This window comes from Neophocaena asiaeorientalis, unplaced genomic scaffold, assembly GCF_003031525.2.
Source record: "Neophocaena asiaeorientalis asiaeorientalis breed wild unplaced genomic scaffold, Neophocaena_asiaeorientalis_V1.1 scaffold649, whole genome shotgun sequence".
NCBI classification, from domain to species: Eukaryota; Metazoa; Chordata; class Mammalia; order Artiodactyla; family Phocoenidae; genus Neophocaena; species Neophocaena asiaeorientalis.
The window spans coordinates 1,242,449-1,264,138 of NW_020173202.1; the positions used below are offsets into that span (position 1 = coordinate 1,242,449).

The 21,690-nt window shown below is 53.4% G+C and overlaps 1 protein-coding gene across 1 annotated transcript in view; it reads right to left on the reverse strand.

The window, feature by feature from the left end:
* Positions 1-185: 185 nt before the first annotated feature.
* UNC93A (unc-93 homolog A) overlaps positions 186-21,690 on the reverse strand; it is a 25,616-nt gene continuing 4,111 nt past the window's right edge. The window contains exons 2-8 of the mRNA XM_024744904.1: positions 20,890-21,071; positions 19,754-19,983; positions 18,032-18,157; positions 13,802-14,016; positions 11,839-11,974; positions 10,616-10,747; positions 186-837 (exon numbers count right to left, since the gene is read on the reverse strand). Coding sequence (XP_024600672.1) covers positions 572-837; positions 10,616-10,747; positions 11,839-11,974; positions 13,802-14,016; positions 18,032-18,157; positions 19,754-19,983; positions 20,890-21,071 — 1,287 coding nt within the window. The 3' untranslated portion in view covers positions 186-571. The remainder of the gene's footprint in view (positions 838-10,615; positions 10,748-11,838; positions 11,975-13,801; positions 14,017-18,031; positions 18,158-19,753; positions 19,984-20,889; positions 21,072-21,690) is intronic.

The window sequence follows — 21,690 nt, forward strand, 5'->3', positions numbered from 1 at the left end:
ACTTGCCTGGACCTCAGTTTACCTGTTTGTAAAATGATGGTGTTGGGCTGCAATTTTTTTTTTTTTTTGGTGGTACGCGGGCCTCTCACTGCTGTGGCCTCTCCCGTCGCGGAGCACAGGCTCCAGACGCGCAGGCTCGGTGGCCATGGCTCACGGGCCCAGCCGCTCCGCGGCATGTGGGATCTTCCCAGACCGGGGCACGAACCCGCGTCCCCCGCATCAGCAGGCGGACTCTCAACCACTGCGCCGGCAGCGAAGCCCTGGGCTGCGTTTTTTAAGCAGCCTTCCAATTCTTAACAACAGCAACAAAAACAAGCATCAGCTGTTACCCATGATTCTAGGCAAGTTCTGAGTGGCTGATTGTACCCTGAGTTTGTATCTTTCACGTATACTCTGGATCTCTATGGATGAGAGGGTGGACTGAAAAATTTGATAAAATAGAAAAAAAGATTCATGTAAAAAATGAAATGTTGAAGTAGTCATAAAGAATCAGCTATAAACTCTGAGGCATCTTCAGGTAAAACTCTCCCGCTGATACGCTCTGGGTTCATCCACCATGGGGTTTGTTGCTTCACGTTTTTGTCTGTGTTACTCCTTCCTCAGCTGGTTTTGTCTGCTCTTCGGTGAGCTGCCTGGCCACCTTCTTGGACCCCAGATACTCGACAGTTCCATATGCCGCCATGGCCAGACTCAGGACGCCCAGGAGGACGTAGAGTTTGACGCTGACACACAGAAACATGCTGTATCCGAACGCGATGACGAAGCCCAGGGCTTCCCACAGGCGGTAACTGGCAAAGGCGGCCTCCTTGTTCTTCTCAAACAGGACCCCGAAAAGAGCTGCAGGGGGGAGACGGGTGAAAATGTGGCTGTAAAACCGCAAACGACCTTTCTGATCATTACCGAAAATATGCAACTTCCCCACGGCCCAGTTTTCCCAATAAAACCAGGACCTTCCTTTGTAAAAACTGGAATTATTTCACGCTGTGGATGATAGCAAGTCAGGTGATGTTCTCTAGCAGTGAAGAGCCATCATATATACAAGAAACAGAACGGATGAAAGTTAGCACTGTAGGGGACGTGGCCCAAGCCCGAGCTTCGCAGGTAAGAAAAGCAAGGCCGAGAGGTGGGACCCGTGTAGGTGAAGGCGAGAAGGGGGAAGGCCATTCATTCCTGCACTTAGGGGAAGTGCACAGTACATAAGTTATCCAACCGTGGGGTTTTTGGTGCCTGCCGCAGGGCAAGGGGATTACCACTGTGTGGGCCTTTCCTTCCCCTCCTGGAGACTTTAGGGGTAAGAGCGTTCAGCCAGGTGAAGCCTCCAAGCGAGACTGCCCCACACCGAGGTCTTGATGAAGGGACTCAAACCCCCTTGGGTGGCTTTTTTTTTTTAACATCTTTATTGGAGTATACTTGCTTTACAATCGTGTGTTAGTTTCTGCTTTATAACAAGGTGAATCAGTTATACATATACATGTGTTCCCATATCTCTTCCCTCTTGAGTCTCCCTCCCACCCTCCCTATCCCACCCCTCTAGGTGGTCACAAAGCACCGAGCTGATCTCCCTGTGCTATGCGGCTGCTTCCCACTAGCTCTCTATTTTATGTTCGGTAGTGTATATATGTCCATGCCACTCTCTTTGCCACAGCTTACCCTTCCCCCTCCCCATATCCTCAAGTCCGTTCTCTAGTAGGTCTGTGTCTTTATTCCTGTCTTACCCCTAGGTACTTCGTGACATTTTTTTTTTTTTCTTAGATTCCATATATATATGTGTTAGCATACGATATTTGTCTTTCTCTTTCTGCCCTTGGGTGGTTGTCTGAAGGTTTGGGAGAGAAATGACCTGAGTCTGTGATAGGGGCTGAACTGTGTCCCTCAAATCCACATGTGCTAGTTCTGGCCCCCAGGACCTCAGAGTGTGACTGTATTTGGAGTTGGGCCTGTAGAGAGGTGATCAAGTTAAAGGAGATCATCAGGGTGGGTCCTAATCCCGTGTGACTATATAAGTCCATATAAGAAGAGGAGGTCAGGACACAGACATGCACAGAGGGACGGCCACATGAGGACACGGGGAGAAGATGGCCGAGTACACGCCCAGGAGAGAGGCCTCGGGGAACAGCCCTGCCACACCTGGATCTCAGACCTCAAGTCTCCATTTGTGCTGTATTTTGTCATGGCAGCCTTAGCAAACTAGTATAGTCTGATAATGCTTCTAGGTGAAGGTAAATGATTTTCTGTTCCTGTTTGCAGTGTGGTAAAGTTTCGCCGAACGGGAATCAACCCCACCCCCAGGACGTGAGCGAGGCAGCAGTGTGTCTGGAAGGGGGACACTGAGGAAGGGAAAGTTTTCAACAGGGGGACCTGCCTGAGCATCCCGGCCGATGTCCTGCTGCACTGCCCGGAGCTGCCTGGTCACCACGCCTACCATTTTGGCTGATGGACTTGCCCTGCGTCCCCCTGTCCTCTGCTAGGCCGTGGGTTCCCTGAGGCAGGAGCCCATCTTATCTGGAATGATAATTCCAGCGCAACCCAGCGTCAGCGAAAATCCTTATTGAATGACTGAGTGGACGCATGGCTGGATGGTGACTCATGAAGTGGCAAAACACTGAACCCGGTCCTGCAGTGTCAGCACACCCCTGTGGGTCAGCACACCCCTGCGGGTCAGCACGTCCTGCGGGTCAGCACACCCCTGTGGGTCAGCACACCTCTCAAAGGACAAACAGTAACCCAAGTAAACGGTGGGCAGTCCTGGGGGGAGAGCTGCTCCTTCCTTTTCTCCCCTTCCCCTTACAACCCAAAAGCCCACGCTGGTGAGGCAGTCCAGGTAACAAAGGATACGTGACCACACACAGCACGGCACGGGCCAAGGCACCCCCTTTGCATGTGGGTCAGATAATGTATGAACCAAAATGTCAAGCGTGGACTCCAGAGCGGGGGGGGGGATGGGCAGACAGCCCCGAGCCCAGCGGGACCAGACAGAATCTACACCCGGAGTCCTTCATTCCCAGAGGCAGCGCAGTCCGCAGGGCGGCGGGCATGTCCTCAGAACTGTCCCGCCTACAGGGCGGGCAGCTGTGGTGGGGAGAGCTGATGGCAGAACTTTCATGCACATATTCATTTTTCAGCTTTCATTCTGTTCCTTTAACTTTGCCCCTTTCCTTCTACCCCTCCCCTTCTCCCCCGCGTTTAGAACAGGAGAGGGGAGGCTTGTAGGGGGGAAAGGTCTGAGGGCAGCAGCAAGGTCTCCTGCAGCCCTGCCTGGAAATGTCAGCGCCCAGGAGACGCCCCTTGGCATTTGGTTACTCAGATATCCATCTGCACAGGAACCGCTCAGGGTGGGGGTCCATCGGGCAGATATAAGACATGACATAAGATACACATTTTAAACAACACATGCCTATTTGGGAAAACTGGAGGCTGTCTGGAACATTCAGAAGGAGGTGTGCTTCTTGTGTGGAGTCTGCAAAGAGCCCTCTCTGATGGAGGTGAACGCACCAAGAGAACCTAATAACCACACCCTGGCACTTAACTTCTGAGATTACTTAAAGGTCTCTTGTCTTTCTTCTGAGGGTGACTCTAAAATAGGACCTAAAAACAAGATGCTAGAGAAGAAAATCCAAGGTGAGACACTATGGCTACAAGTGGTGGATTATGTCCTGTTCTCCAGCAAAAAGGTCCAGCTGCTTCCTTAGCGGGTTGTGGTAGCTGACAAATGCGCCCTGATGTTTTGAAAATCCAATAACACAGCCAACTCTAGCTTTAAGTCAACGTTTTTGGTCTATAGGTTGGGGTCTTTAAGCGAGTTCAAGGTTAAGTTTAGGTCGTGACAATTATAGACCACTGTGCTCCAGGATAAGGGGACCCACTGCCCACTGTCTCCTGGGCAAGTTCTGTTTCAAGTCCAGTTCAGCCTTTTAAGTGGCTATGGGATCCTCAGCTTCCTGAGGTTTTCCCATAAACTTAAACTTTCTGGGCCCCCAGAGCCTTAAATGCCAAATGAAGAACTCGCCATTCTGTGAGTCTGATTCTGAACTGTGACCCTGGTGAGGGGATCCACCCGCAGCGAAGAGAGGTCGAGTGGCTGTGAGCTCACAGCCTCGCGTGCAGAACAGCTCAGCAGTTTGGGAGGCAGGAGGGGCCCTCACCGGGATGACCTGGAACCCAGAAGTCTGTGGGAAGCTGGCTGTGCCTCTGGATGAACGACAGAGACGGAAGAAGACGTGTGACAGCTGGACAAGAGGGAAGGACCCCTCCCTTGCCCCCTCCTCAGATGGCTGTGTCCAGGAGAGGCTGGATCACGGCTGGCAGAAGGCTGATGTCAGCAGCCGGAATTGCCGTCTAAGAAAACGCAGAGAAAGGGAGTCTGGGGGACTCCATTTGCCCCCACTTGGGAATATGGCCCAGCCTGAGGAGGAGAGGGCAGAGCCAGTCATAACTAAAGTCAGGCTTTTGGGGAAATTACTCATGATCTGTTTCCTATTTTAATCCAAACGTAAAGAAGACAGCACATTAATTGTGTCAAATTCCAACCGTTAAGGACACGGAGGGCAGAAGGGAAAGACGTGAAAAAGAGAAGTATTCTCAAAGCAATAGTTCAACAATTCTGAAATTACATGTGAGCTAGGATTGAACAAATAAGCAATGTGGTATACAGAGTGGAAACTGGGTTTCTCACGGTCAAAGAAAGAAGTTACAGATCAGCAGTGGGATAGCGGGTGAGAAGGGGGTGCTAGAATGAGCCTGTGTGCTGGGACGTCAGTGTGAGTTCAGCCTTATTTTATAGATAGATATAGATAGATAGATACGCAGATACAGAAGTAAATAGGTGTGTGTGTATATATATGGGCCAGTAAGCATATGCCCATCTCCTCACTCTGTCCACTGAGAGTGCCTAGAAACGGTGTCATCTCAGTAGCAATGAGTACACCCAGCACCCAGATCTTACTGCCTAATACCATTCTCCAATAAAACACACCCAGGCTTCTTGGAGAAATGGCTAATCTAGGGCTGGCACAGGAGTTACCAGATGAGCCTAGACTATTCTGGAATGCCTAACAGTGAGGAAGTACTAAAAAAAACCCAAAATAGGTAGTGGTGGGGAGGGGGGGGGGCGAGTCGAAAGGACACAGGTGCCAACGGGAAAGACCCCAGTCGCCAAAGTTGGAACAATTAGAGCAAAGGAGTAAGTAACGTAGCATTGGATTGTAACCCAAAGGATACCATAAATACATGAGCCCATACTGATGTAGACAAACTTTTGAGTAAATAGCTAAATAAACTGGGGAGGAGGGACAAATGTTCGTCCTAGAAGAACTATACCTAATGCAAGTACACTCCTCTTCCAGGAGGTGAGGGGTAATTACTTCCCCATGAATTGTAGCCTTGGTGACTGGCTTCCAAAGAACTGACAGTGGAAGGGAAGAGTAGCCCTCTGTGTGGGAGGAGCCAGACCCTGGCTTGACCAGCGATCAAGGTCCACAGCATCAATGACCAGTTACGTGCTGTTCTGTACCCAATCAATGTGATGAGAAAGGCACTTCACTCTGGGGTCTTCCTCCCCAAAACCCTTAGCTCTAGCCTAATCATGAGAAAACATCAGATGAACCTAAATTAAGGGACAGTCTACAAAACACCTGATCAGTATTCTCCAAAAGTCAAGGTCATCAAAAACAAAGAAAAATGAGAAACTGGCACAGACCAGACAAAGGAGATGGGATGGCTACCTGTAATGTGGTGCCTGCCTGGGATCCGGGAGCACACAGAGGATGGTGCGGGGGAAACCTGGAGAAATTTGAGGAAAGTCTGAAGCTTCGTTATGTACCGATATTAACTTCTTGGTTTTGACAAATGTACTGCAGTTTTGTAAGATGTTCCGGTTAAGGGAAACAGAGTGAACAGTATATGGGAACTCTGTACTGTCTTGGCAACTTTTCTGTTGATCTAAGATTATTCCAAAAGAAAAAGGAAGAGAAAAGCCTGCTGGCAGCCTGACCTGGGAAAGGCACCAGGTGGAAGTGACCGGATGCTGACCCCTGTGGTCGGATGGCAGGATGTGAATGAGTCTTGTTTGTTTGGAAAAGACAGGATACATGAACTGGACATGTAAGAGAAGACAGGTTTTTTGAGTTTATCAACATGAAAACAGCCCCATTGGTGGCTGACAGGGCAAAAGAGTATTTTTAGGCCAGACATTCTGAATCTCAAGTGCAGGCATTGGCTCACAAGGGTTGCCATGGCAACGATACCCCCTTTCGTGAACTGTCAGGGCAGATAAACAGAAAGCCGCCCAGATCACGGGCTCCAACGGCCGGAGGGATCCCCGGAGCCCAGTGGGAACATGGGCAGCGAGAAGCACGGTTCTGCCCCAGGACGGGGGGGCCTGGATGCTTCCCGCCCCTGATTTGCCTCTAAACTGGAGAACTGAAACAATCAGCTTGTAAACTGAGAGGTGATGACTGAAAAGGAGGGTTAAATTGTACTGACTTGTATCCAGTCTCATTAACTAGGAAAGTATGTGACTCACAGATCTTCTTAGAAGAGAGACACGTTCAGGGAGAATAGGATTAGTAATCCAACTTGCTATTGAAAAAGCAAAAATGAGAGAGAGCTGATCTTGGGAGGTGGCAAAAGCTACACAAAATGTCCAGTTTTTGAAAATACAGAGACGGTATGGATGGACCACGCTGCAGGGTGGTGAGCCCGAGAGAACCTGGTGGAGCCAGCCTGCAGGGAACTCAGTCATTAAAGCATCCCTCCTAGGGCTTCCCTGGTGGCGCAGTGGTTGAGAGTCCGCCTGCCGATGCAGGGGACACGGGTTTGTGCCCCGGTCCGGGAGGATCCCACATGCCGCGGAGTGGCTGGGCCTGTGAGCTATGGCCGCTGAGTCTGGAGCCTGTGCTCCGCAACGGAAGAGGCCACAACAGTGAGAGTCCTGTGTACCGCAAAAAAAAAAAAAAAAAAAAAAAAAAAGTTCCTCCTAGCCAAGATGATCGCCAGTACAGACACCAGAAGAAATTCTCAAATCGTACACGAAAACAACAATCTTCCCCGGCAACTGATTTTTCCTTGAGACAAATTACTTTTGATCTGAACAAAAAGACAGAAATAATTCATTTTAAATTAGCATTCCTTATTCAAGGAGGTCTTTATCCAAGTTATTCACTGGACCTCATGTAACTCTGCACAATTTTGACAGGCTCTGCCTGAGGGTCTCTCATGTCCGTGGAAAGAAAAGGAGAGTTAAAGCAATTACTCCTATATCTCAGGGAGAAAGAAATCCAAACATTTTATTTGCAATCATTTGAAACACCTAAGGAATTATTGTATGGACTATTGCATGGCTGCTGACTTCTAATATGTAAATACGGTAAAAAATTCGAGTGAACTCAGAGATGTCAGCTAATTAGAAAGCAAGACGGCAGAAGCATTTGGACTGTTCAGTAAAATAGTGGGGGTCTTTCACACCTCCTCTGGGATGTTGAAAGCAATTCTTTCCTGACGCTCCCTGGGGAAAATGCCTAAGAGTCCCACGGGGGAAGTTGTGACCTGCACTCCTTTAGAAGTCTGCACTGCCAAGAAAAGCTAGCGTGGTGTCTGTGTACCTTTCCCCTACCGATTAAGTATTTCTTCTGTTGAGCGACATTGCAGCCCAGCCTGAGACTAGTTTGTCATTGCTTCCACCAACTGACCTTTGTCCAAACACACCAGATTATGGCACTGAGCCTCACACACCTTTGTCACCTGGTTCAGAAGTTCAGGAGAGCCTCCTGCCAAGATTGTGAAACCCAAACCCCTTGGTTCCAACAGCACGGGGTTTGTTCAGTGATGTTTTCAGCTGTTTCATAAGCCAGCAACAGATAAGATAGTAAGGAGAGGCCGTCCTGGAGTACTGAGTCCACCATGGGTGAGGTCACGTGTACCTGTTCTCTTTGGGTGTAGGGACAGCGGCCAGGCCTCCTGTCCCTGGAAACGCTGGCCTGTGGCTTGTTTGTGGATTGGCCTGACCCAGTTTCCAGTCCCGGGTGTTTCCCTGATAAGGGCTGAATGGTGGGTGGTGTTTCCAAAGGAAGAGGCTCTCTTCTGAGCCAAATTCACCTCTGGGGCCCTGGGCTCACGCATCTGCAGGATGCCGGCTGTGTAGACGGCTCACGTCCTGGGGCCTCCGACATCCCCCCGCCCGGGGCCAGGGTTGTAGGTGGTTCGGGAAACTCAGGGCCAAGGGTTCCCGCCCTCAGCCCTCGTCCCATTAGGTCACACAGAACTCAAGCCGCCCTCCGTGTCCTCCATGGGCCACCCGCCAGCCCCCTTCTCCCCTCTCTCCCGTGGTCTCCGCCCCAGACCCAGTCAGCTACGGCTCATCCCCTGGCAGGACACACCGCCAACCCACCAACCCAGGGCGCCTCTTGACACGCGGGGAGCCTGCGTCCACAGGAGGCCTCCCTGGGCCTCGGCTGGACGTCTCCTCCTGGGCTGCGGCCACTCCCTTCCCACCCGCCGTGGGCGGCCCGTACTCCCACCCACTGCATCCCAGGGAAGAGCTCCCTGCACCACAGTCTGAACCCTGGGCCTCCAGCCTAGGCCTGGCTCCGGCCGTCCAGCTCCCCACGCACTCGGGGCTGCCGGGACCTCTTGCCCTGATGCCCCCCGCCTGCCTCTCCCGTGTCCCTCACGTCCACAGCCTGGCCTCCGAGGTCTTTGTCGAACGTCTGGTGGCCGCCGTGTCGGGGTGCAGGGCCCTGCAGGGTGCCGGACAGCACCGGCCACGCACACCGCTCTCAGCGGCCTGAGGGCAGCTCTCCAGTTCCCCTGCGCTGGCAGGGGCCCCCCTGCCCTCAGCGGCTCTGCCTGCCTTGCCCCTCACCCGCCCTCTTTGTAACATCAGCCGAGGCTGTGGCTGGACCTCCGGCCGGGGTCCCGCTCTGCCCCAGGCCCAGGCCGGTGGCCGCGCTTCTGCAGGAGGCGGCGCGCTGAGGCCGATGCCGCCTGGCTGGCCTACATCAGCGAACGAACCCTCGCAGGACTGACGGCCAGCTCGTGGTGAAGACCGTCTGTTAGGTCGTCGCTAGCTGTGGCTCCTCTGGGAAGCCATGTGTCTCAGGCGTGAATTAACTCCTTTCCTCGTGGTGACAAAGGGGCCGTATCCTTCCTTCTGACTGCCTTCCTCTGTGTTCCAAAGAAAGGGCACCCCTCCCCTCCCGGCCAGGGGCCTCCCTCCCCCACCTTCTCGGCCTCCTTTTCTGGCCCCTCCCCTCACAGCCCTTCAGTCTGAATCTAAAATCCTACGAGAGGGACTTCCCTGGCGGTCCAGTAGCAAGGACTCAGCACTCTCACTACGGCGGCCCAGGTTCAATCCCTGGCCAGGGAGCGAAGATCCCGCGTGCCGTGCGGCGCAGCCTGAAATAATCGTAAGTGATACGCGCCCCAAACAGCCCCTTTTCAGTGCTGGGTCCCCCCGCCGGAGTCCTCTCTGTGTCGCGTTCAAGCTCAAGCCGAGCCCCTCAGCTGACGCGTCCAGGTCTGTGGGCTCTCTGCCACCTTCAGCCCGGGGATCCCGATGCCCAGCCTGGCCCAGGGACCACTGAGTCCCTGCGTCCAGAAGCTCCGCCCCTCGGCCTCCTTCCCAGCCTCCGCCCCTGCCCTCCGCCTCCCGGTGGGTCCGCGCGGTCCCCTGAGTCACGGCAGCAGTGACCCTGCCAGCCCCCGCCCCAAACGCTTGCTGCTGCTTCCACCAGGGCTGAGGGAAAGTGGACCCTTCAGCGGTACGTTGGCCCTACATCGGGCCAGCCAGCCTCTCCTCTCAGTGTCTGAAACCCCAAGGCGACGGCCTCTGGGAGGGGCGAGGTCGTGGGGTGTGGCCCTCAGGGAGGGGTCAGTGCCCTTGCGAAGGGGCCCCAGATTGGCCCCTCGCCCCTGCCTCTACATGAGGACACGGCAAGAGAGAGCCTCTGTGAACCAGCCCTCCAGACGCCGAATCTGCGATGCCTTCACCCCGGACGTCCAGCCCCAGAGCTCTGAGCAGTAAATGTCTGCTGTTTACAAGCCCCCCAGTCTGTGGAGTCCTGTTGCGGCACTAAAGCGACAAAGACGGCTCCCTCCCGGCCTCCCCACCTCCCTGACTCCCCCAGGCTCCCCGCTGCTTGGAGGATTATCCGACAGGAGCCCACTTGGGCGTGGCCCCCACGACGAAGCCTCTGCTGACCCTCCCGCCCTTAACTCCGTTCTCCCGAAAACTGACACCCTCCCCCCCACCAGCCCTAGAGCCACTGCAGGGACGTTGTCACGGTAACCTGTAAGCGCTTCCGCCTGTCCCCAACCTCAGCTGAGAGTGGCTGTTCTGTTCAGACCAGCTTTTCCAGGGGAAGCCACGAAGGAACCATCATTTCAGGAAAGAAAGTTGCACACTTCATGGACATCATGGATCTGAGGAGACGCTCAGAGAAAGCACTGCAAATCCCCAGTGTGGAACTGGAGCCCTCCCACCTGTGTGGTCCCCGCTCCACTGCCCTTATTGCACATGTCACCACACCCCCCTGGGGGGCCCTCCACCCACCACGTGTCCCCCCACGACTGGCCAAGGCGGGGCCACCTGAGCAGGAATGGCTCTGTGCCTGGCACTCACCATTGTTCTGTGTCTGCCAGACGGCGTCAGCCGCGCCCCAGAGGCCCGGAAATACGAAGAACAAAGGCAGCTGGCGGGGGTGAGGCTTCCACAGCAGGAGGCCGATGATGCAAGACAGGTGGATCGTGGCACCTGTGAGCGGGGAAAGGACTTCTCTCAGATACTCTGTGCTACAGGACAAGTCTTCTGATCATTTGCTTCCAGGCGGGAATGATGTTTCCTAAAATAATTCAGACTGATTTCTTCAGGTGGGTTTTGACGTGGCCCACGGAGACTGCAGGTGAAATGCAGGGCACGCCTGGCAGGTGTGCGATTCCATCCACCTCTGGCCTCCACATCATCGGGTGGGGAGCCTGGGGGTGACACACCTCTGTGTCTTAGAGGAAAGTGTCGCCTTGCTGGGCAGAGGGGTCCCCAGGTTATGGGGGTTCAGAGTGGGAGAGAGAAGGGCTTCTTCATTAGGAGCGAGTGGTGGGACCCCTGCTTCTCACTGAGCAGGGGGCATGAGGAGGGGACGGGAAGGGGTGCCCCCAGCGGGGGAGCTGGGGCTTCCAAACAGGACAAGGAGGGAGAGGTGGGGGAGAACTTCCTCCTTCCTCCTGACTTTATCACAATGAATCCTAAGCCCTGGCCTGGTGATTCTGCAGACACTGTGATGTCCCTCGAATGTGGGAACAGAGCAGCTTATGATCCTCAGGGACTGCCAAGGAGCAGAAACAGCAGGTGCATCCTGGGTTCTCCGAGGCTGTGTGACCTTAGGCAAGTTACTATGCTTCTCTGTTCTCTCCTCAATATAAAGCAAATTACTTGGCCCCCAGTGAGCACTGACCAATGGTTAATGTGTTCCCTCCCTCTTGCTGCATCACCACAGACCCTTTGGGCCTTGACTGGGCCACCAGGTAGCTGTCTCCTTAACGCCCTCATTTCTCCTTATTCACGCTGTCTCCGATCTTTCTTCCTCCCTCAAGAAAAATAGAAGGTGATGCCCGTTTAGAAGACCAGCTTCATCCCCCACGTGAACACAGATCTCCTCCTTCTGGAAGGCTCCCTGTCTCCTGCCTTGGAGACATGGCCCCCACTGTGGGTGTGGGCCCCGTTTCTGTGCCTCCACCAAACCCCATCCTTACCCCAACCCTGGCCCTCATCACACACGCTCTAATCGCCCGCAGTGGAGCCAGACCTGCCCCAGGAGCGCGTCCACGGTGCGTCCACGGTCCACCTACCTAGCGCGAAGAGAGCGGTCCTGCCCGTGTACTGGGCCAGCTTCCCATACAGCACGGAGCACAGCGCGTTGACGGCGGAGAAGCAGATCATCACGTAGCCCACGAACTGGATCCCCAGGGCGCAGGTGATGTAGGACTGGAGGAGAAGCACAGACCAGTCACCTGCACTGCCTCAGGTCTGCTACAGGGCTGGGCTCTGAAGTTGCAGTTTGGGGGTTCACTTTGATCCGGGAATACAGCCCATGCTGAAACGCTTTCTGCCCTGTGACCGCTGGCCCGCTAAGCTGGCCCGCGAAGCTGGCCTCCAGCTCCCAGGGTGGAGAACACCTGTGCTTGTAAGGAAAACCCTCCTCTGGGTGAGAACTAACAGGGAACGCTCTGGATGGCTGCCTGGCAAACTTCTCCCCGCGTATCTGTACCATATGTTATTTATACAGGGGCGAATTTGAACTCTTCTTGCTGGTGTGGGTCATTTCCCATCCTGCTTATAAGACAGCTGGGTGAGGACAGAGCCAGGGAATGAACAGGCAGAACTCAGGGGATTTTTAGGGCCTTGAAACTCCTCTGAACGATACCATAATGATGGTTTCATGTCATTATGCATCTGTCCAAACCCTGAGAATGTAGAGCACCAAGAACGAGTCCTCAGGTAGGCTGTGGACTCGGGGTGATGACGATGTATCCATGTAGGTTCCTCAGTTGTAACAAACGGACCCTCTGGAGGCAGGCAGCGGGCGAGGATGTGCCCATGTGGGGGCAGAGGGTGTGAGGGAACTCTGTCCTTTCCGCTCAGTTTTGCTGTGAACCTAAAACTGCTCTAAGAAAATAAAGTCTTAATAAAAAAGAAGAAGATGGAAGGAACAGGAAGGGAATCTCCATAGAGATGAGAAGAAGTGCTCCTGCCACGACTCGGGGGCAGGGTTGGGGACAGACAGGAGACTGGCTAGGAGGCCCCTTGCATCTGGATAGCGGGAGGACTGTTTGTCATTCTGTCTTCATTCTTTGAAACTCCAAGACCCCAACAGGACTGTCCTAAGAGTAGGGCTGCCAGAGAAACTCTTGGGTGTCCAAATACTCAGGACCATACTTACACTGAGAGATATTTGTGGTTTATCTGAAATTCAGATTTTTACCCTGCCTTTTATCTGGCCCATTTGGCAAGCCTTCCCGGGAGGGAGCTGGGGTGGGGATGGAACATGGAAGCAACCTGCTGATGTCCACCAACAGAGGAATGGATAAAGAAGATGTGGTGCATATATACAATGGAATATTACCCAGCCATTAAAAAGAATGAAATAATGCCATTTGCAGCAACATGGATGGACCTAGAGACTATCTTACTAAGTGAAGTAAGTCAGACAGAGAAAGACAAATATCATATGATATTGCTTATATGTGGAATTAAAAAAAAAATGATACCTCTGAACTTATTTACCAAACGAACTCAAAGACTTAGAAAAAAAACTTATGGTTACCAAAGGGAAAAGGTGGGGGGATAAACTAGGAGTCTGGGATCGACATGTACACACGGCTATATTTAAAATAGAAAACCCGGGCTTCCCTGGTGGAATTTGAAAAAGAATAGATATGTGTATATGTATAACTGAATCACTTTGCTGTACACCTGAAACTAACACATCATTGTAAATCAACTATATTCCAATATAAAATAAAAAATTTTTAAAAACTAGGTAATAAGGAATTTCAGTGTTATTTGTGGATTTCATGGTTTTCCCTATTTTTCACTCTAAAATGAGGACACAGAGGACAATGAGGACACAGGCAAGTAAGTGTCCCTGCGATGACTCCGGAGCAGCTTTGGTCCTTTCCCTGAAAACACATCTCAAGTGAGGGGTGTTCCCAGGTGGGCTGATGTCCTAACCACACGGCGGCTCTCCTGGGGCCGGGAAGGACCCAGCGCAGCCCCGGACCCCGTGCCGGCCCCGCCGGCCTCGTGTCCTACCCGCGTGTAGTCGCCGGCCAGGAAGGCTTGCTGGAACCCGCTGTACAGCGGCAGCAGGACCAGGAGGCAGAGGCGCTTGTCTCTGAACAGCTTGACCGTCGACAGCAAAGTGGACCAGAACGGTGACGCTTGCTTCTCTCCCTCACTTTTCTGCTGAGCGTCTTTTACGGGCTCCAGAAACACGGCGGTGAGCAGGATCGCCAGGAAGCCGCTCCCTGAAAGGACAGGGGAGGGGGGGACAGGGCTAGAGCGGCACTGGGCACGCACGGACTCATCTCCTCACTTCCTCCTCCTCTCGAAACGGAGGGTCGGTTTCAGATCCACATTTCAGGTGACGGAGGCAGGCTGAGCCCCTGACCCCTGTTGTGGACTCGGAGGCCACACACGTTGCCTCGATCCTCGTGTGCTGGTTCTGTGACTGTCGGGCTGTCTCACCCACAGAGCAGGTGATGGGAAACACAGACACCTGGGGAGAGACCCCCGAGGTCCTCAGGGCCCTTAACTATGCACCATTTCTCATCAGAATCCTCAAAGTAATTTCTACCAACAGCTAGGCTCCCTTCTCAGGGTTATGGGTCCCGCCAGGAAAGTTACCATTGGCTTCTCTTCACATTCATCCCAAATCTCTTCATCCAAACGTCCTGTGGTAGGAGCTGCATGTATTAGGGTATCTCCCAACCCCAGTGGGATGACGCGTTTGGAGAAAGGAAAGGAGCTCTTTGCATACTGAGATGGGAAGTTTCCCCCCAAGACAAATGGCTGAAAGGAAAAGCCAGGTGCAGAGCTGGGAGTCTACTGTGCTCCCATTTGATTTGGCTAAGGAGGGGCATAAAGACATATTTGTTTAGACGTGCGGTCGGTGTGTCTAAGAATTAAAGACTATGTGGGTTGTCTACGGCTGCGGGAAAGCTGGGTGGCGGTGAGAGGGGGATTTTCCCTTTTACAATATTTGTATTTGGGACCATGTGAACAGGGGATCTATCAAAAAAATGACTCAAGACAACTATTCCTTTCACCCTTGAGGGGATATCCTGTACTTTCATGATTCCAGAAGGTAATGACGAGATCTCTTTCTCTGTCATGAACCCACCTTCCTGTCTCTCGAGGGAGAACAAATGTCTGTTTAATCTTCCTGTTCTTTACGTGGACACCTTTTCGCTCCCTCACTGAGGCTGAGGGCCCTTTGTCATTTCTTACGTCTCTACTGTTCCTCCATCTACAAGGATGATGATACACATGGTTTGGGATCCACAGGTGAATTCAGGACCGGTGGTGGTCTTTCCTCTTCCTGGTGGGATCGGGGACACTTCAGAACAGTTTTTATCGCTTATTGCTGGCTTTGACCCATCACCCTTTAAAGAGGATTTGAGCCACTTTGTGTCTTTACTGGCCCCCAACCTTGTCTGCTATTCTTCCATCTCTTGTAGCCACAGATGCCCAAGGCAGCAGGCTCGCCCCTCACTGTGGTGTAGCTGCCTGAGCCGTACCGAAACGGTGAGGCTTACCAAGTCAGCCCTCCTCCAAATTGCCTGAGAAATGGTAAAACCAGTCCCCCCATGCATCCCAGAGAAGTCCGTAGTTAATAAATACATTTCCATGCTGAGGAGTTCCACTTTACATCTAAGCTTTATCTCTGTAATTCAGCTACTTTTCCTCTTGGCTAAGCACTGGTCCCCTCCCCCACTTCATGGTAACTCAACCTTGTGACCAAGTCTATTAGGCCGGACTCTTGTCCGCAGACATTTCGCAATGGCACCGACATCCTCTGGGGTCGTGATTCCCACTTAACTGTCAAAGCAAGTCAGCGCACGCAGGCGCTCCTCCAAACCGGCACATCAGCTGGCTGTGAACACCCGCCACCTGCCACAGCTCCTTCCCCGGCCTGAGCTCGGAGCAGCCCCAGGACACAGCTTCCCCGGGACGGGGGCTGAGACGCAGCGGCGGTGGCCGGGGGTAGGACTAGAAGCCACATGTTCACCAGGGCACAGACGCGTGTCCAGAGGGTCCCTTGGTCCAGGGCCATCTGCAGAGGCGTGGACTGGGCGATTGCTGGTGGCAGGGCTAATATGCTGCCTCGTGAGGACAGAGCTCAGGAGTCCTAGAAAATTACTCCAGGGAGATGGTGCTCTCTTTGCTTTGGTCTCTTTTTCTCCTTTCTTACTTTAGTTCTGTTTTTTATAATTTTCTTTTCTCTTTGTGGTAACATGGCCTTGCTTGAAGGAAGAAGGTTGTGAAGCCCTGCGAACCAGGATCCAGATACTAAGAGAGTTTCCCCGTATGACGCCTGCAAGGTCCCTGCTTTACATAAACGTCTGGACTTAGGTGGCTGGATTCTCTGTGCACCAGGACCTCTGTGGAAGGTCCCTAACCGCCCAGGGGACTCACTGTTCTGCCCTCACATCAGGCTGAACGTTTCCCAAACAGAGTGTCGGCCCATCCGCTCCCATATCCCGTGTCCAGTCTTGCTAGTTGTTGCTCTCTCTTGAGCCGCCCCTCTCTCGCTCTGCACACCGTCCTCACTCCCCTTCGTCTTCTGGGTCACTGTATCGCCCCTGCATTGGTTTCTGTGTCCGCAGTTTTTCTCACGCCCACACTAAACTAACACGAGAATCTGTCTACAAGACAAATAAGTGCGCGTCCAGACTCAAGGCCACCGCTGGTCACGCCCGTCTCTGGCTCCTCTGCCCCCTCCAGGCCCCTGTCCTCCAGCCACTCTGGCTCCCTCTGGGGCTTCTCCGCCTTCAGTGTTGTTCACGTCCCCTTCTCTGCCTGGTAAACTCCTACTCACCCTTCAACACCTGGCTTGGGTACCACCACCATCAAAGCTGCCCTAGAACGCAACTTCCCCAGAAGATGTAACTACATGTCAACTGGGAACTTTGTTCAAAACATGTGTCCTATCAAATATTGGTTAGTTGAAGGCACATCTGGACTCTAAGGTCACTGAAAGTCAGGGTCTTGTCTGGCTGGTTTCTGGGCCACAGAAGTTCTAGCACGTTGCTCGGCGTCTGCCAGCGCTCACTCTGCCTTGCAGCATAAAGGGCTCACTTGGCACCCCTGACTTGGAAGCAACCTTGAAAGAGACCGGCGTGTGGGTGGCAGCTTATCTCACAGGCGAGACAAACTGACCATGCACATGGCCTCTGGACCTTTGATTCCCAGTGGAGTCCTGCACTCAGTCCCACCAAATCCGATACCTAGCAGACGCTTGATCTTTAAGAAGGACACAGTCCAAGACCTTTACAGATTCTAGAATTCAAGAATGACAGGGCTTCCCTGGTGGCGCAGTGGTTGAGAGTCCGCCTGCCGATGCAGGGGACACGGGTTCGTGCCCCAATCCGGGAAGATCCCACATGCTGCGGAGCGGCTGGGCCCGTGAGCCACGGCCGCTGAGCCTGCGTGTCCGGAGCCTGTGCTCCGCGACGGGAGAGGCTGCAACAGGGAGAGGCCCGCGTACCGCAAAAAAAAAAAAAAAAAGAATGACAGAGAATACCCTTAAATTTTCTTCAAATGGTGACAACAACAAAACTAGTCTAAGGGTCAAAGTGGTGACACATCCGTAAGAGCAAAGTCATCTAGAAAGCTATTAACATAAACATTTTCCATTCAAATGAGCGTCTAAGGATAAGAACCATAGGGGTTCACTCCCTCGGGCAACCATCTTTCATGAACTTCCAATGTCCTGTGCCTTCCGCTGCCCTGTGACCAGCAGTGGGAGCCCCAAGGCGTCACCGATGCCCGGGGGTGGGTGCCGGGGAGACCCGTGCCCAAACCCAGCCTCTCAGCAGAAACCGTTCAAATGTACTCCTTGGGAAAAGGTGATAACACCGGGATTTGGGACTCCCTAAACCCACCTGGACGTACTTAGAACACAAGTAGCCAACCCACCAAGGCCGTGGTCCACTTGAAGGGGCCGCCATTGCCCGCGTGGCTGCCGTGAGCTCAGAACAGTGATTTTACTTTTCGTTAATTAGAATTTAAGCAAGTGCACGTAATGGCTACTGGCCTGGACGGTGCAGACGTGAAGTGCTTCTATCACCACCGAGGCCTCGGTCAGCAGGGCTGCTGCATTCGGTCTCATGTGGAAAAGGCTGAGTACAACCCAGCTGAACGCGTTTTGTGGGGCTTTTGCAGGTGAAGAGAGACTATTCATACTTTGAGCAGGTGGTCTTTTCAACCCAGGAAGGCGATGGGCTCGCTTAGCCTGGGTTCCTGGTGCCGAGCACGTACCCGTGTAGACGCCCAGTAGGGTGTAGATCAGCTCCTGGGAGGGACGGCTGGTGCTGTTGGTGGACGCCGTGGCCATGAGGCAGTCACTGGCCCCGCAGGGCAGGAGCTGCTCCTCCGGGATGGCTCCTGTGAAGGAGGAAGCAAAGAGGTGCTTTGAGGACACGGGTAACTTGACAGGAGACGGTACACAAGGAAGAAAACGCCCAGGGAAAAGGAGCCTGGACACGCAGAGGACAAGACATCACCATAGGTCAGAGTCACGAGACAAGGGCTCGTTTGACCCAGTGTCCCAGAATGCTTTTCCCATTGGGCACGTGTCTGGGTACTTGATTTTAAGACACTCTGGACCAATGTGCAATGAATGTCGGTGACTTGTTACATTCTTGACGTAATTGAACCTCGTCCCCTTTTCGGAATTAATTCAGAACTCGAGTACATTAGACTGGGTGTCAGGCCCACTGGGTTCTCTCTCAGATTCATCTGGAACCAGTCCCATGACCTCCGGCAGGTTATTGCATGCCTTCTCTGAATGTTACTTTCCCCTCCATTAAAAGAATAAAATTTGAACGATCAACGAATCTCGGGAGAGAGACGATGGATGTCATGGAGGAAAGAACACTCAGTGTTTCATTGTTTCCATCAAACAGATTTTATCACATAAAATGCTGCAAAATCCCCTTGGCCGGTGAGATGTGCAGCTCGGCGGATGAGAAGGCAGTGTGGAGGCTGGAAGCCTAGAGAGGTTGAGAAAACTTGCAGTGTTCTCTCAGTGCCTTCCGGCGCTCACATTCTGTGTCCTATGATTGGGCAGAGACTGAAGCTCGCTTGTCTGTATGTCTTTAAAAGTAAACCCGTTCGCTCCTTCACCACAGTCATGTCAGAGACTGAACCTTCACCCCAGCTTCTGTTGGCTGATTGCTGACGGTTCCTCCAATACTGAGTAACGATTGGTATCTGTCCACCGTAAAGGTTCCCTTCTGTGGATGCACTTAGCAAGTGATGACATCACATGGGCAAAAAGGGGAGACGGATTTTTTATTACTGCTTCCCAAACGTGGGAGTTTACATGGGTTAACGGGATCAGGGCTGAGGGAGAGAGACATGATCCCGATAAGAGCAGGAGAGTTAGAACATTTTTCCCCATTAGTACATTTCCTGTGAGAACTGAAGGTATTTATTTCCTCTGTCCTTTTGGTCTAAGTCCTCAGACATCAAAGGGTGCAGGCATAAGGCAGGTCCATACTTTGCAGCCCTGTCTGAGTGTGGTCAGGCAGACGGATGAATTAAAGCATCCGTCACCAAACGTTCAAATCTGTTAAGTGATAAGTGGTCCTTTGTGTAACAAGGAAAACGCTGGTGAATGGATCAATTCGGGGGCAAAATAAATCCATGGGACCCGTTCTTAGTCTAGAAGGATAGTAAAGGACTCCGTGAACCTGAGTTCCACAGTTGAGTGGTGGCCCTAAGTTTCCCCAGGGCACCTCAGGCTCCCCTGTGCTCAGGGGAGGCCAGGGTTGGAATCGCTGGGGCACCCGTGGACCAGACGGACCCTCAGACCCGACCAGACTGCCTGGGGAAGAGCCGGGGGCCAGGTGACCCTGAGGCACAGGGAGCCTGAGAGCCATGCCTTGCGGCCTCATGGGACCACCTGCTCAAGTCCTGAATGAGGACGTGTGTAGAGGGACCAGGGGCCCTCCACGGTCACCACTTCCTTCCTGTTACCTTGAGCGGGTGTCTGGCCAAACACCAGAGACGAGATCAGGTTGCCAAACACACCAGACGACTGGTATATGAGGAAGAAGATGCCAAAATACTGGCTGACCACGTCTCTGCCAACCTTTCCTCTCTTCTCTGCGTGCGTGTTTCCCATGATGGTGAGGTAGGTGCCCTGCGCGGACCACAGCGGGGCCGCTCCAAGTCCCAGCAGGATGGAAGTGGGGATCAGTGTGTACCTGAGAAATGAAACGCGGGCGTGGGTGCCTCAGGCTCTCCGCTCTTCCCTCCGTTCGGGGAGAAGGAAGCTCCTTGCCTGGCCCAGAGAAGCACTGCCGTCTGTCTGCTTGACACAGTCGCCCCTTAGCCTCAGATGAACGCAAAAATCTGTGTCTTTTCTCGTTCAGCATCATTTGTAAGAGTGAAATTCGGTGCCAGTGCAGTTTCTTTGTGTTTGGACGTAGCTACAATGAGCTGGGGTTACAAATGAGGCTGGGCGGGTTCTAGGTATTTCTAACGGCAGTACGTTAGAAACGATTTATTATCTATCAATCTATCTATCTATCTACTTATCTATCTATCTACCTATCCATCTAGCTGTCGCTCTCCTCCATGAGGATTCTGTATGAGAACTCTACGGTAACAAGAAAAAGAATAACATGAAGCCATCCTATCACTACATCCTGGATGGCAGTGGGGTGTCCCTCAAAGAGATGCTTGATAAGTGTATGCCTGGCAACAATGGCACGTGGCCCTTGCCCTCAGAGCTTGGTCCCCGAGGGTCCCTTTCCGTCAGGGCGCAGGTAGAGCTCAGGCCGGCCTGGGGCACTGGCTCCAGCCCTGTTGCGTCCACTCCCTGTGATGGGGTGAGGGTGTGGGGTTTGCTCCACAGGTCACATTCTGCTAAATCCCCCTGAAATTCACCCTCCACATCTTAGGCAGATTCTCCCCTCGTTGCTGGGCCATAAAAGTGCCCTGGCCCAGGAGGGAAGCTGGAGGCCTCAGGAGAGGCCAGGATGGGCAGTCGGGGGAGCATGGGCCCAGCAGAGGGGACAGAGACATCTTGGTGGGAAAACATGGGAAGAAGGCCACGCTACCGTCCTGTCCCAGAAGCCGAGAGGAGAAGCATCTGAACGTGGGCGTACCAGCTGGCGTAGAAGTTGCCCAGGGTGAAGGTCACGTAACAGCACATGGCGATGACGATGGTCCACTTGCAGCCGAGCTTCTTAATGAGGATGGGCGGCAGGAACATGGAGGACAGCAGCATCCCGCCATAGAGCGTGCTGAGCGCCGCCACCCCCAGGCCCTCCTCGCTGTACAGGCTGCTCTGTGGGGACAAGGTCAGCCCGGTCAGGGGCCCGGCTGCCAGGGCGAGGTGGTCTGGGTCATCCCCAGGTCCTGGAGACCCCCAGCAACAGGCTGCCTGGGCGGGCGGCCTGTCCTCCAGCTGAGGGATGGGAGGGGAGGAGACTGCGGTGAACTCTGGTCAAGGGGAATCAGCAAGTGGAGACGAGGGGGAAGCAGCCAGTGTGGCCCGCCCGGGGCAGAGGGGCCCTCACGCTCCCTGCTTCCCGCAGCCCCTGCCTCACCCCTGAGAAGGCGCGGTGCCAGGGCAGCCAGGGGCCGCGCGCGTCTCCAGGCTCCTCCTTGGAGACCAAGGTTCCCGCTAGGCCTGAGGCGGAGCCAGCAGCTCCAGCTTAACGCTGTGTAGACACAACGCACACTTTTCTTGTTTTTGTCATTCCTCACTTGGTGCCTAGCATAGCGTGGTGTGAAGCGAACAAAAGGTCAAATAGGTAACCAGAGCCAGCTCAGGCCAAGGCAATGGCAGCGGTGACTTCTGGCTTTTGCCGTGAAAGAAAAACCTATTAGCATAATTGCTTCCTCCATTTATTTCACTTGTAAAGGGAAAGGGGGGGAGGAGAAGGGGGGAGGAGGGAGAGAGG